Genomic DNA, 15714 nt, shown 5'->3' on the forward strand with positions numbered 1-15714 from the left:
AGAAAGACACAATCTTTTCTCAAAGAGCAAAGAGCACACTGTAAATGCACTTTTCTTAAATCAAGCCAAGCAGAATATCAATATGCAAATGCACATATGCATGTATTTGTTTTCACTTTCTTAATATTGATGCCTAAAAAGAAAGTTGATGTACAAATCTGAATTTGCTTTCAAGTGACAAACACAAACAAGCTTCTTTTCGAAATCAAAAGGTAGAGATGATTACGACACTTTATGATTTTGAAATAAATATTTGTTTCGACACCAGAAAGTCATAAATTCAAACCAAAGGTAAAAGTAAAAGCATAATCGACTGTCAACAACAAATAAACTTTCTCCTAAGATCAAAATCGACACTTACGACAGATCTAAATCAAAGGACGACAGTATGACTATTCTACTTTTTCAATGGAAAACTGTAAATGATGTAACAAACACACAAAGAACATCTACAGTCTTTTTGTACAAAGGAGGGGAAATTAAGGCAAAGAAAAGGGGTTTTTAAACAGACACACACACTGATCACAGGCTGCAAAAATCAGAGACAAAACTGAAAAAATGAAGCAAAGAACCTCAGCTGTACAGGGCTAGGCTGATCAGCGCACCTGTTACACAGAGAAACTGGATTGCAGCGCAGGTAGCCCTCTTGGGAATTGCATTGAAATGCAGAATCTCTTCACAGAGCCTGCGCTGGGGCAGAAACGAGAATTCTATCCGGGTTCTGGGTCACGGTTTGCAGTTTAATCTATGGTTTTTGGCCGAGTAAAAGCAATCAGTAATGCACAATTAGAGGGTAGATTTAAAGGAGGTCTAAGAGCTATCACAAAGGGCAATCAGATCACTTGTGAATCAGTTGTTCAAATCATAAACAGATCCAGTGAATGGATTGAAGTAGCAGATGTCTACTTTGCATTTGTTAATGGCAAATGCAGTTCGATTGCTACTTCTATGTTTATGAAACAAACAACAAGAGAAACACAAACAAACTAACTAGACACGATCCCCAGCGGAGTCGTCATTTTGTTAACGGGAAAAGTGTCTATTCAGAACGACCCTATCCCACTAAGGTGTGACAGTACCTTAGAAACAAACAGAGAAAACTACTTTTGTATTCTTCTTTATGAACTATAAACGAAGAGGAATAGGATGAACCAACCTGTGTCTTGCACTAGTCCTTTGATCCAATCTCTCTGCTCTTTGACAGCTTCCAGCTACCTGCTCCCTTACTTGCCCAGCTTCACCAAGTTCCTGTAAGATCACAGAAGAAGAAAACTACACAAAGACATGGATTTATATTCATAAATAGCTTAGGATCAGATTTAAGCTAAACATACAAATGTAACAAACATCAATGATACACAAGCATGTAGGAGAAACTCAAATAGTTTTATTGATATGACAAGAAGGTCCAGGAGGAGTTACAACCGATGATTCCTGATCCAGCATCAACCTCCCAGCAAAGGAATCCCCTCTTCACCTCCAACAAAGCATAAATCACCCAATACTCTGATATCTATCTCAAAACCAACAACAATTCTCTGCAATGTACAAAATTCCAGCCTCTGGATCTCTGGGATGAGGGATCCATATATAGATGTATGCAAAGAGGATGAGTCAGCTTATGATTTGACTAGTGGCTTCTCTCTGTCAGTTCTTGCTTCCACTTGGAGACTGAGAGCCTCTTACTCATCCTTGGTAGAACTCAGTGAGGCAAGTGTCATTGGGGAAGATTCTGGAAGCTTCCATTGTCTGTCCACCTCGCGGAATGACACTGCCATTTGTCATTTCCCGCTCAACGCACCCTGGTAGTGTATTTAGGTGCGTTGCAACGCACCTAGCTAGTGTACTTAGGTGCTATGCAACGCAGCTAGCTAGTGGAGCAGCTGAAATGATCCTGATTTGACTGATTCTGAGCAGTTTCTGGTGGAGAACTTCTAGGAGAAGCTGTAATTTGTTGACCTTGTTCCTTTAGGGGCTGGAACAACACTTTTAGGGACTTAGGATCCCTTGGTTTATGGACATTTCATGCTTAGAGCTGTAAGGCACAAAAATGTCTATAACAGAGAGTGATGCGTAACTATCATTTAGCGAATTCCACTTCGAATATTGTGCATGGATGCAACTCTAGCTGATGACACCAATGATTATTGAAATTGCTTCCCGTTTCTGATTTCTCGAATGACATGAAAATCATGACGTGCCACCTGGAATGAGATTTCATTGTTCAAAAACTTTTCAGCACTATGTACAACATTTAGTTAATTAATTCACTTTGCGGAGAGCTTTCACTATGCAAAAAGTTTTCATTGTGCGGAGAGATTTAATTTTTTTGTGGAACACAACCTTATCAATTAATTAGTGGTAGATCGTTGTGCAAAGAACTTTCATTGTTGTGTAGAGAGATTTCATAAACAATGAACATATATTCTAGTGCACATATTGCTTTCAGCACATCCCTTTACCAATACTACATAGTGTGTAGAAGCTATGAGGAATTATCTTTGCTATGCATCCACATTGCCACCACATATACTTTCACTGTGCAAATTCATATGAAGAGATTTCATTTTGTAGAGTACACAACCTTTAATCAATTAATTAGTAGTAGTGCTTTGTGTTGAGAGCTTTCATCGTGGGGAGAATTCTATGTGAAGAGATTTCATTGTGTAGAGAGTTTTGTGCGAAAAGATTTCATTGTACAAAAAATTTTATACAGAGAAATTTCATTATACGAAGTTTTCATAAGCCACGATAGAGAGCTCGAAACGTCGATATAAACAAATCATTGATGCGAAAACTCCAAAAAAAACAACACACAAAGCACTGATCGCAAAAACCTCAAAACAATAATTAATTAACAATCAAAACAAATACTACACTACATTGCAACTATTTCTCTAATTTTATAAAATTAAGAAACTAAAATTTATATCTTCCATTACCAACACTTCCAACTCTAATTTATAGAATTATGATGCTAAAATTTATATCTTCCATCACAAACACTTCCAAAACACTTCACACGGAAAATGTTTTAACCAAAATAGACTTAAAACTTATCGCATAAAGAAAAAGTGCAGGTTTTTTTTGGTTGATATTTATAATGTTGTGGTGCAAAAATTTATAATTGTACGTTATGTTGCAATTTATGAGATGCACAAAGTGTAAAATTTTATAATATATTATTATTAAAGTTGGGTAAATTCATTGCAGGAAGAGAGAACCAAAGTTATTTATGGTAGTGGAACATGGTATGCGTTTTAATAAAAAGTACGATTTTAATATTTCACTAGGATCATTTTACTAAAATAAAATTATTGATTAAAATGAAAAAACAAAAAAACTACCATCAATTTCAAATTATATTATTTTTAATATTATTTAATTGGATTATGTTTTAAAATTGAATTTTATTTTTATGCTGTTATATTTGTAAAAGCGTAGTCTAATGATGTTATATTTGTAAAAGTGTAGTCTAACGACATGGAGGAGTTGTTCAGAAAGTTATGGAAATTCCGGTATGTGTCTTATACATTTTTGATGGTGTTGAATCTATTTCCACCATCCACCATCAAAAACACGATTCAAACATTACTTCTACAAGATTTTTTGAGATTTTTTTGCCCCAAATTCTAGTGACTCCTACTTGTAATTATTATCATTTATATTTTATATTTATATTTATTGTAAAATTTAAATATTTTGAAATTGGATAGAAACAAAGGTTACATAAATAGATATAGCTTAATTAAGTTAAAAAACAATAAAAACAAATATTTCATCACAAAAAATAAAACCACTCATAAAATACACTGTATTGTTGAATGCAATTACCAAAAATTAAAAAATATGATTAACCACTATTGTTTATATTAACATATATACACTTTAATATATATATATGTATGTATATTTTCTAGTTTTTATTAATATATATGATTTTTTATAATTAAATTTATTAAAATATGTTTTTAATATAATAATAAGTCTTAAATTGAAAATATGGGAGATTTTTTTTTTTTTTTTTTTTATTATGAAAATAGAAATAATAGAAAAAAGATAAACATTCAAATTCAAATTTAAATAAATTTAAAATAAAAAAGTTCAATTTAAACAAAAAAAAATTAGCAAAACTTCAATTAATCACTTTACAGAAAAATAAGTTTAAATAATAATAAAAAATAACCAAAAAAATAAATTTTCAACTAATTACTTTATAACTAATCACTTTATAGAGAAATAAATTTAAATAATAATTAAAAATAACAAAAAAAAATAAATTTTCAATATTAAATTATGGATAACATTATGAATAAGCCTGGTCAACTTTTGGTTAAATACTAACTAATATGAAAAAACTAAATACCTAATAGCATAGTTAGGTAAACTAAATGCCTAATACAATAGTTAGGCCAGTATAATATTTTGAATTCTAAGAAAAATATAAAAATTCGATTAAACAATTGATTTCGTTTTAGAGGAGTTAACAATTCAGAATTTGAAATATTCTCCAGTGAAATTCAACCTATAACAAACTTACGAATGGTTTAGAACATAATACACATTTTAGATGAGTCTGATAGAAATTGGCAAAAAACAAAAAAAAATCTCCTTTTCCATTGATTCGGCAGAAAACATAACTGGGTGGATTCAGAGATCAATTCACAGATACTTTTCCCACAGGGGCGGCTGAACCACGACATTCTATTGAAGGAAACTGCCAGAAATTGCACCTGAAAAAGGTTTTCTGACCGAATTCCACTTACCCGCATACATTATTCATTTCTTCTCACAGCTCTGTGACATATGTATATACTGTGATACACACGTCTTCCTACAATTGAATCCAACCTTTGGGCACCCTCATCCTTACATCTAGCAGTTGACACGAATTTTAATGCAGAGGTGGCAAATAACGTGGCAAACATAGATAAGAGAAAGAGATGATTCACTTCTTCTAGTCCATGTTTATAATCAACCGACTGGGCATGAAATATCTGTTTTGGATAACGTATACACTCACCAGAGATTCATGGTATGCCGCCAAATTTTGTAACAGCAATATTATTTCAATGCAAGTTCTGTATATTTAAATATTTTATATGCAGATGCTTTGTGTAATGTATCAGGAGGTTGATCTGTTTAGTTCATGCTTTGTCCACAGTTGTAGAAATTTTGTGGCGTCATCTTTTGTTTTGGGCTGTGATCTCTGAATTACATTAATTCCTGTGCTGGAATCACTGGATAACTTGTGTTTGTTTTTTCTGTTCTTCACTTGATTAGAGCTAGAATACAGTTTGGTTCACTAGGGAGGTTAAGTGGTTGAAATTTGGGACGAGAGATGAATATCGCACAGGCAGTAGTAGACTACAATGATACTGGTTCACAGGAACAAGTATTCAAGTTGACATCTTCTGAGCTTAGTCCGGGGGGTAGGATACCCAGAAAGTATACTGCAGATGGTCAGGGGGCAAAGAAGGATTTGTCTCCGCCATTGGAGTGGTATGGAGTGCCAGAAGGTACAAAGAGTTTGGCCCTTGTTATGGAGGATCCTGATGCACCAGACCCAAATGATCCTATTGTTCCATGGACTCACTGGTATTTTACTTGTTTAGAAAGATATTTTTTATTTTATTTTACTTGTTCAGAAAGATATTTTGCCTATAAGGGGTCTTCCTCTCATTGTGCAATATTATCTGAACTGTTTGATGTCAATGTTGGATACAGGGTGCTGGTTAACATACCTCCCACACTAAAAGGTAAGGTCCCTCTGGGTATTGGTTTGTTTTCTGCTTTACTGATTATTGAAATTGTCAAAGTAAGATCACCATTTAGATCGACGGTGGTTAGAAAATCGGACAGACAAGTCGAAATTTAGAAGTATACTGTATTTGAGAGCGAATATTGATTTTTGTCTTTGGTTTGTTTTGTGTTTATAATGGTCATGGAAATTGTCAAAGTAAGATCACCATTTGGATTGATGGTGGTTAGACAATTGAACCAGACAATTCAACATTTAGAAGTATAAATGGCATAGTTTTTATTTAGAAATTTGGATTGATGGTGGTTAGACAATTGAACCAGACAAGTCAACATTTAGAAGTATAAATGGCATAGTTTTTGTTTAGAAATTTGGATTGATGGTGGTTAGACAATTGAACCAGACAAGTCAACATTTAGAAGTATAAATGGCATAGTTTTTCCTAGAAACTAGGAACTACATTTGAGAGAGTATTGATTTTTGATAGAAACTAGGAACTGCACAATAAAAATATACTTTAAAGGAAGGAAACTAACTATACGAGAGATTAACTTAAAGAAGGAAACTCTTAAAGAAGGAAACTAAGGGAACAAACCATACGAGAGATTAACTTAAAGAAGGAAACTAACTACATCAGAGATCAACATAAAAGAAGGAAACCAACTAAGTCAGAAATCAACTTAAAGAAGGAAACTAACTACACCTTCCCCACCTTCAATAAAGGAATTTCACAAGGTCAAACATCTTCCCTTACATTGATAATGGAAACCCAGCAAAGTCAAAATACCTTCTCTAAACTTAGTATCCTTAGTGGGGCTGCTCTAAACTTAGTATCCTTAGTAGGGCTGCTCTAGTTATCAACCGAGGAAAGTCAAACACCTTCCCTCAATTTAGTACTCATACTAATAATAGTCTGGTCTGAGACCAGGTTAGAGAATGAAAGGAACTCTTCTCACCTATATAGAAGGGCTGTACACCCCTTGTAATGGATTGTTTGGTGAATTTAGTTTGACTGTAAATCTCCCTTCAGAGTTAGTTAGCTACTTTTAGCCATTGTGTACATACAGAATTTTCACCCTTTCTTCGTTATGGATTGCTTGGTGAGTCAGTGTAGTTGTAAATCTCTCTTGAGAGTTAATTGGCTACCTTTAGCCGTTGTGCAGCGCTGGCTACCTTCAGCCATTGTGTATGTACATTGTCAATTGATTTTAACCTGGTTTGTTTATATATATATATACTCTTTTTGTGAGAGTTGTTTGGGATGAATATTGGTTTTTTGAAAAATTCCAAAGGAGTTAGTCTCTCATCCATTCCATTTGTATATATATATATATATATAATCTTTTTGTGAGAGTTGTTTGGGTTGTTTGGGATGAATATTGGTTTTTTGAAAAATTCCAAAGGAATTAGTGTCTCATCCATTCCATTCATTAATGATGTTTAATATAATTTGGCTTTCCAGGTCTTCCTGAAAATTTCTCTACTAAAGACGCTGGGAAGATAGTGAGTATTCAATGATTAAAGAGGGTTTAATATAATTTGGCTTTCCAGGTCTTCCTGAAAATTTCTCTACTAAAGACGCTGGGGAAGATAGTGAGTATTCAATGATTAAAGAGGGTTACAATGACTGGAAAGTGCCAGGTTACAGAGGACCCAATCCACCTGTTGGGGATCATCGATATGAATTCACTCTGTATGCACTGGATGATTTCATAAATATTGGAAATAAGGTTGGTACTCAAAACTCGGTCTCTCTTTTACATAATAAATTAGATTATGAGTTGCCATCTGCTTGTACATTCATAAGGGACGCTGTTTATATTTTCCTGATGTATACAACAAAATATATCCAGGGATTGAAAGGCCTATAAAATATCAAATCAAATTAATATCTGCAACGAAAATACATTGCAGGCGACAAAGGAAAAGCTTCTCGAAGCAATGGAAGGCCACATATTGGGAGTTACTCAGCTGGTATGCCATTATAGCAAGGAAAAGTTTACAACAGGTCGTGACTCTTATATGCCCGTGGGTGCACCTAATCACAGCGGCCCTGGGTTTCCCGATGTTACCAAGTTTTCCAGGCGAGGAAACAAGACGCACCCTGTGTACAAAATGCAGCAGTAACGATGATACAAGTTTTATACAACTATTTTGTTAAATTGCATGTGTTTATGTAGATAGAGTAGTAGGAAGGAGAGATATGTAAAAATCTGTAGAAAGAATAAAGCCTTTATTGTACTGCGGAAGGACATTTAATATTATTAATCATATATCACTGAATTTCTGTAATCACTATCCATGTCACTTTGTGGTAATATTACTTGATATGACCTTGTGAACTTGCATTTATTTGTAGATCAATTTCCTTCTTTCATTAGTGTTGTATCCTTCTAAATCATGTAGGCAGTTATAACCTTGTAAATCATATGGATAGAAAGTAGGCAGTTATAACCTTGTAAATCATATGGATAGAAAATAAAAGGGACGGCTCAAAAGGGAATTTCTGTAATCACTATCCATGTCACTTTGTGGTAATATTACTTGATATGACCTTGTGAACTTGCATTTATTTGTAGATCAATTTCCTTCTTTCATTGGTGTTATATCCTTCTAAATCATGTAGGCAGTTATAACCTTGTAAATCATATGGATAGAAAGTAGGCAGTTATAACCTTGTAAATCATATGGATAGAAAATAAAAGGGACGGCTCAAAAGGAAATAAAATTATGCACAGTGATTGTTTATTAATGTTTGCCCTTAATATTATTAATCATTTTCCTTATTTCATTGGTGTTATATCCTTCTAATTCATGTAGGCAGTTCTAACCTTGTAAATCATACAAAGAGAAAATAAAAGGGAGTACTCAAAAGGAAAGCAAATTATGTACAGCGAATATAAAAGGGAGTACTCAAAAGGAAAGCAATTTATGTACAGCGAATGTTCAATAAAAGGCTCAAAAGGAAGGCAAATTATGTACAGTGAATGTTCAAAAGGAAAGCAAATTATGTACATACAAAGAGAAAATAAAAGGGAGTACTCAAAAGGCAAATTATGTACAGTGAATGTTCAAAAGGGAGTACTCAAAAGGAAAGCAAATTTATGTACAGCGAATGTTCAATAAAAGGCTCAAAAGGAAGGCAAATTATGTACAGTGAATGTTCAAAAGGAAAACTCAAAAGGACAGCAATGAGTAAGCGAATGTTCAATAAAAGGCTCAAAAGGAAAGCAAATTATGTAAAGCAAATTATGTACAGTGAATGAGAAAGCAAATTATGTACATACAAAGAGAAAATGTACAGGGAGTACTCAAAAAGCAAATTATGTACAGTGAATGTTCAATAAAAGGGAGTACTCAAAAGGAAAGCAAATTATGTACAGTGAATGTTCAAAAGGAAAGCAAATTATGTACAGTGAATGAGAAAATAAAAGGGAATACTCAAAAGGCAAAAGGCAAATTATGTACAGTGAATGTTCAATAAAAGGGAGTACTCAAAAGGAAAGTACTTAAAAGGAATGTGCAAATTATACAGTGAATGTTCAATAAAAGGGAGTACTCAAAAGGAAAGCAAATTATGTACAGTGAATGTTCAAAAGGAAAGCAAATTATGTACACAAGGAAAGCAAATTATGTACAGTGAATGTTCATTTGTGGGACGTTACAGGTTTGCCCATTATTTTCTCAATGAAATACTTGCACATTATTTGCACATTATTTTCTCAATGAAATACTTTGCACTTTTCATTATTTGCACATTATTTTCTCAATGAAATACTTGCACTTTCCGTTACTTGCACATTATTTGCACATTATTTTCTCAATGAAATACTTTGCACTTTTCATTATTTGCACATTATTTTCTCAATGAAATACTTGCACTTTCCGTTTTTCTTCTCGCCATAGAAAATCATTCATTGGAGTATTTATGATTAAAATCATTAAAATCATTCATTGGAGTATTTATAATTAAAATCTATCATTGGAGTATTTATGATAGAAAATTGTAGGCAACTCTCATTATTGGAGTATTTATGGAAAATTGTTGAACCAATTAGGTTTTGCTAGTCTTATAAATGGTTATAAGCCTTTAATTTTTTTGAATGGAAATGATCAATGCTAGTCTTATAAATGGTTATGGTTATAAACAGCCTTGAATATTTTTGAATTGAAATGATCAATGCAATGACAATAATACAATAATATTTTTGAATTGAAATTATCAATGCAATGACAATAAGGGATATTGTAACCATTATTGTAACCATCCCATCTGAGATGCTCTATTCTCCGAAACAAATATTGAAACTATTTTCCAAATTGAAACTATTCTCCAAAACAAATATTGAAACTATTCTCCAAAACAAATATTGAATGGATTGAACTGAATACCTGAATGGACTGAACTGAATATTTGAATCTTGGATTGAACTGAATACCTGAATCTTGGATTGAACTGAATATTGAACTGAATACCTGAATCTTGGATTGAACTGAATATTGAACTGAATACCTGAATCTTGAATATTGAACTGAATACCTGAATCTCAGATTGAACTGACTGTATCTTGGATTTGTCTTAAAACAAATATTGAAACTATTCTCCAAAACAAATATTGAATGGATTGAACTGAATACCTGAATGGATTGAACTGAATATTTGAATCTTGGATTGAACTGAATACCTGAATCTTGGATTGAACTGAATATTGAACTGAATACCTGAATCTTGAATATTGAACTGAATACCTGAATCTCAGATTGAACTGACTGTATCTTGGATTTGTCTTAATGGTTGACCAATCTCAACCACAACCAACCTCAACCTCTCTGTAGTGTGAACTGAATACCGAATCTTGGATTGAACTGAATATTGAACTGAATACCTGAATCTTGGATTGAACTGAATACCTGAATCTTGAATATTGAACTGAATACCTGAATCTCAGATTGAACTGACTGTATCTTGGATTTGTCTTAATGGTTGACCAATCTCAACCACAACCAACCTCAACCTCTCTGTATCTTGGATTTGTCTTAATGGTTGACCAATCTCAACCACAACCAACCTCAACCTCTCTGTAGTGTGAACTGAATACCTAAATCTTGGATTGAACTGAATATTGAACTGAATACCTGAATCTTGAATATTGAACTGAATACCTGAATTGAATATTGAACTGAATACCTGAATCTCAGATTGAACTGACTGTATCTTGGATTTGTCTTAATGGTTGACCAATCTCAACCACAACCAACCTCAACCTCTCTGTAGTGTGTCAATATTTGGATTTGTCTTAAATGGTTGACCAATCTCAACCACAACCAACCTCAACCTTTCTGTAGTGTGTCAATATTTGGATTTGTCTTAATGGTTGAACAATCTCAACCACAACCAACCTCAACCTCTCTTTAGTGTGTCAATATTGAAAGAACTGAAAACCTCAACTTCTCTTTAGTGTGTCAATATTGAAAGAACTGAAGAACTGAATACTGAATCTTGAAGAAATATTGAAATAACTGAATACTGAATCTTGGATTTGTTCTGAATCTTGGAAAGAACTGAATACTGAATCTTGGATATATATTGAAAGAACTGAATGCTGAATCTTGAATTTGTCCTGAATCTTAGGAAAATATTGAAAGAACTTAATACTGAATTATTTGTTCTGAATCTTGGAAAGAACTGAATACTGAATCTTGGATATATATTGAAAGAACTGAATGCTGAATCTTGAATTTGTCCTGAATCTTAGGAAAATATTGAAAGAACTTAATACTGAATTTTGGATTTGTCCTAATGGTTGGCCAACCTCAACCTCTCTTTAGAACTGAATCTTGGATTTTGTCCTAAAGGTTGACCAACCTCAAATAAAAAAGAATGATCAATGCAATGATGATCAACCAACCTCAACCTCTTTAGTAGCAAAAAAGAATGATCAATGCAATGATGAACCTCTTTAGTAGCAAAAAAGAATGATAAAAAAGAATGATCAATGCAATGATGATCAAGGGTATTGTAATCATTTAAGATGTTCTATTCTCTAAAAATAAAAATAAAAATAAATAAAAATATTTAAAGAACTGAATCGTGGAATACTAAATCTTGGATTTGAATCTTGGAATACAAATCTTGGATTTGTCCTAATGGTTGACCAACCTCCAAAAGAAATATTGAAAAAACTGAATCGTGGAAATACTAAATCTTGGATTTGTCCCTAATGGTTGACCAACCTCTTTAGTGACACAAAAAGAATGATCAATGCAATGACAATAAAGGGTATTGTAACCATTTGAGATGCCCTATTCTCTAAAAAAAATATTGAAAGAACTGAATCCAAGAATATTAAAAAAGAATGATCAGTGCAATGACAATAAGGGGTATTGTAACCATCTGAGATGCTCTATTCTCTGAAAAAAATATTGAAAGATGAATCCAAGAATACTAAATCTTGGATTTGTCCTACCTCTTTAGTGACACAAAAAGAATGATCAATGCAATGACAATAAGGGGTATTGTAACCATTTGAGATTGCTCTATCTTCTAAAAAAATATTGAAAGAACTGAATCCAAGAATACTAAATCTTGGATTTGTCCTAATGGTTGACCAACCTTTTTAGTGACAAAAAAAAAACTGAATATTGAATGAATATTGAATCAAACTGAATATTGAATCTTCGATTTATCTTGATGGTTGACCAACCTCTTTAGTGACACAAAAAGAAATGAACACTGAATATTGAATCAAGAATTGAATATTGGAATCTTGGATTTATCCCTAATGGTTGTTGGAATCTTGGATTTATCCCTAATGGTTGTTGGAATCTTGGATTTATCCCTAATGGTTGGTCAACTTCTTTAGTGACAAAAAAGAACTGAATATTGAATCTTGGATTTATCCTAATGGTTGACCAACCTCTTTATTGACACAAAATGATGAATACTGAATCTTGGATTTATCCCATTGGTTCGCCAATCTCTTTAATGATACAAGCTGAATACTGAATCTTGGATTTATCTTGATGGTTGGCCAACCTCTTGAGTGACACACAAAAATACAAAATACCTCTTGAGTGACACACAAAAATATTGAATCTTGGATTGACCCTAATGGCTGACCAACCTTATTGAGTGACATAAAAATACCAAATACCTCTTGAGTGACATACAAAAATATTAAATCTTGGATTTATCCTACTGGCTGACCAACCTCTTAGTGACACAAGCTGAATACTATCACTCACAAAAATACAAAATACCTCTTGAGTGACACAAAAATATTGAATCTTGGATTTATCCTAATGGCTGACCAACCTTCTTGAGTGACACACAAATACAAAATACCTCTTGAGTGACACACAAAAATATTGAATCTTGGATTTATCCTAATGGCTGACCAACCTCTTAGTGACACAAGCTGAATACTGAATCTTGGATTTATCCTGATGATTGGCTGCCAACCTCTTGAGTGACACGAAAATATTGAATCTTGGATTTATCCAACCGCTTGAGTGACACAAAAATATTGAATTTTGGATTTATCCTAATGGCCGACCAACCTCTTTAATGACACAAAAAGCTCTATTGAATCTTGGATTTATCCTAATGGCTGATCAACCTCTTTAATGACACAAAAAGCTCTTTAGTGACACACTGTTGCCTATCATATCGGCTGACCAACCTCTTTAGTGACACAAAAAGCCCTTTAGTGACACACTGTTGCCTATCATATCGATTTTGGTCCTCTTAGCTTTTAGCTCTAATCGTCATAATGGGCTTGTGTTTGCTTTAGTTCCATGGATCTTACTTCAACGGTTCAATGAGCATTTCTTCTCCATCTCATACACTATTCTTCTCCTTTCTATTCCCTATCCTTCTCTTTCTCTTTCCCATTCCATGTTACTCATCATACCATATGCTGCTTCCATTCTTCTAATAATGTAAATTATTACTCTTGAGGATCACCAGATTTATACTGATGGTCAACCGACCTCAATGATACATACCCTAATAGTCGACCAACCTCTTTAGTGACAGGCTATCTGTCATGTCGATGATCCTCCTCTTCTTGCCTTTGAATTCTATTCATCTGGAAAACCTCTTTTAGTGACAGATAGCGTTTTACCCCTGTGGCCCAAAATGTTTTTAACTCTAATCATCTGAAAAACCTCTTTTAGTGACAGATAGCCTGTTACCCCTGTCGCCCAAAATGTTTTGAACTCTAGTCATCTGGAAAACCTCTTTTAGTGACAGGTAGCCTGTTACCCCTGATGCCCAAAATGTTGATTTTCCTCCTGGCTTGAGCGTCTTTGGTGACAGATGCACTGTTTCCCACCATGTAGATATTCCTCATCTTCTTAGATTTAACTCTAATCATCATAAGGGTTAACGGTCTTGTGCTTATTGCTTTATTGAAACAGCTAACAAATGGGCCCATAAGATTTGAAATCCATGGTATTACTTTGTCCAACATTTCTTATCCATCTCCTCTATTCTTCTCTATTCCATGTTTTTCCATTGTTCAACAGTCAGACAAATGGATATACACAGCTTCCATGTTTTTCCATGGTTCAACAATATATACACAACTTTAAAACTAGTGGTATTACAACATTTTTGCTTTTGTTCTACCTCTCTGCAGTAAATATAATTTAAACCTATATATTTAAATTCATTATTGTCTTCTACCTCTCTGCAATAGATTTAAACCTATAAATTTAAATCCATTATTAAAACAGGGGAACAAATGCACATATACCATTTTATATTCAGAGGTATTATGGTATTACATCATTTTTGTTTTTATTCTACCTCTCTGCTGTAAAGATAATGTAAACCAACAAATGCACATATACATTTTAAATTCACTGTACATTCATTATTGAAACGGACAAAAAAAATGCATCTATACCATTTTAAATTCAAAGGTATTATTTCGACTATTCAATTTTAGCATTTACCCCCTCTGATGCTAGTGCTTTTCTATTTCATGTTACTCCATTGTTTCACCTCCCTACAGTGCAGATAATGTTCTACCTGTCTGCAGTAAAAATAATGTAATCCATAAACTCATTAGTCAAACAACCAAACAAATGCATATATACCATTAAATTCATAAGTGTTATTAACTGGTAAGCATGTTTTCCCATCTGATACTCAAGCTTTTCGATTCCATTTTCTTCCGTTGTTTGATACTTACGCTTTTGTATACCATTTTCTTTCATTGTCTCACCTTCCTGCAGTGCAGATAATGTAAATTTGTAAATTCAGAATTGAAGTAGCTAAACAAATGGGTATATATGAAATTTATACTTAATATATATATCTCTAGTTTCATTAAAAAATTGAGCATACGAAAAACATGCGACAGAACTATGGTTAAAATAGAGGCGAAAATTTTAAGGCGCAGACAGTGGATAGAACATAAAATCTTGATTATGGTCCTCTGTAGAAAATACGAGACAATAAAGACACAATAAAGAGGGAAAGAAATCTGAAATGCATACGAGACCAGAGAGATTGTAAAAGAATATGGTCACAATAGAGAAATTCTAGTGAGTACAATAATATGTTCCATAAAAAGACCATGGTATGGTAGTACATAGAATAGAGATTTACCGGTAGCTTATTGGTTTTCCAGTAATATAAATATATTCATGAAGTTTACAAAAAAAAGAAGAGAAATTGACCGGTAGCTTATTATCGGTTTTCCAGTAATATAAATATATCACTGGAGCGTACAGAAAAAGAAATTGACTGTAGCATAGAATATAGTTACAATGGAGAGGGTAGTTTTAAAACAGAGATTGACCGGTAACTTATTATCGGTTTTCCAGTAATATGAATATATCTACGAAGATTACAGAAACAGAAATTGACTGGTAACATAGAATATAGTTACAATGGAGAGGGTAGAAAACTGGAATATGTGAAATAATAATTTCAACTGCAG

At 33.3% G+C, this 15714-nt stretch overlaps 1 protein-coding gene across 1 annotated transcript; it reads left to right on the forward strand.

The window, feature by feature from the left end:
* The first annotated feature begins 4896 nt into the window (after positions 1-4896).
* Positions 4897-7963, forward strand: LOC149244928 (PEBP (phosphatidylethanolamine-binding protein) family protein). Its single transcript, XM_089457617.1, has 5 exons — positions 4897-5035; positions 5284-5598; positions 5728-5759; positions 7313-7491; positions 7676-7963. Exons 2-5 carry the CDS (start codon positions 5342-5344, stop codon positions 7886-7888), a joined length of 681 nt encoding a protein of 226 aa, XP_089313743.1. The 5' UTR covers positions 4897-5035; positions 5284-5341; the 3' UTR covers positions 7889-7963.
* Positions 7964-15714: the final 7751 nt, after the last annotated feature.

The sequence above is a fragment of the Pinus tabuliformis genome, chromosome 7 (genome assembly GCF_031772625.1).
Source record: "Pinus tabuliformis cultivar Carrire ecotype Pingquan chromosome 7, CPIR1, whole genome shotgun sequence".
NCBI lineage: Eukaryota > Viridiplantae > Streptophyta > Pinopsida > Pinales > Pinaceae > Pinus > Pinus tabuliformis.

Coding starts and splice junctions, on each gene's coding strand:
- LOC149244928 (XM_089457617.1), top strand. CDS start 5,342: ATGAATATCGCACAGGCAGTAGTAGACTACAATGATACTGGTTCACAG. Junction 5,760..7,312: donor CATACCTCCCACACTAAAAG/GTAAGGTCCCTC, acceptor TTGGCTTTCCAG/GTCTTCCTGAAAATTTCTCT. Junction 7,492..7,675: donor TCATAAATATTGGAAATAAG/GTTGGTACTCAA, acceptor AATACATTGCAG/GCGACAAAGGAAAAGCTTCT.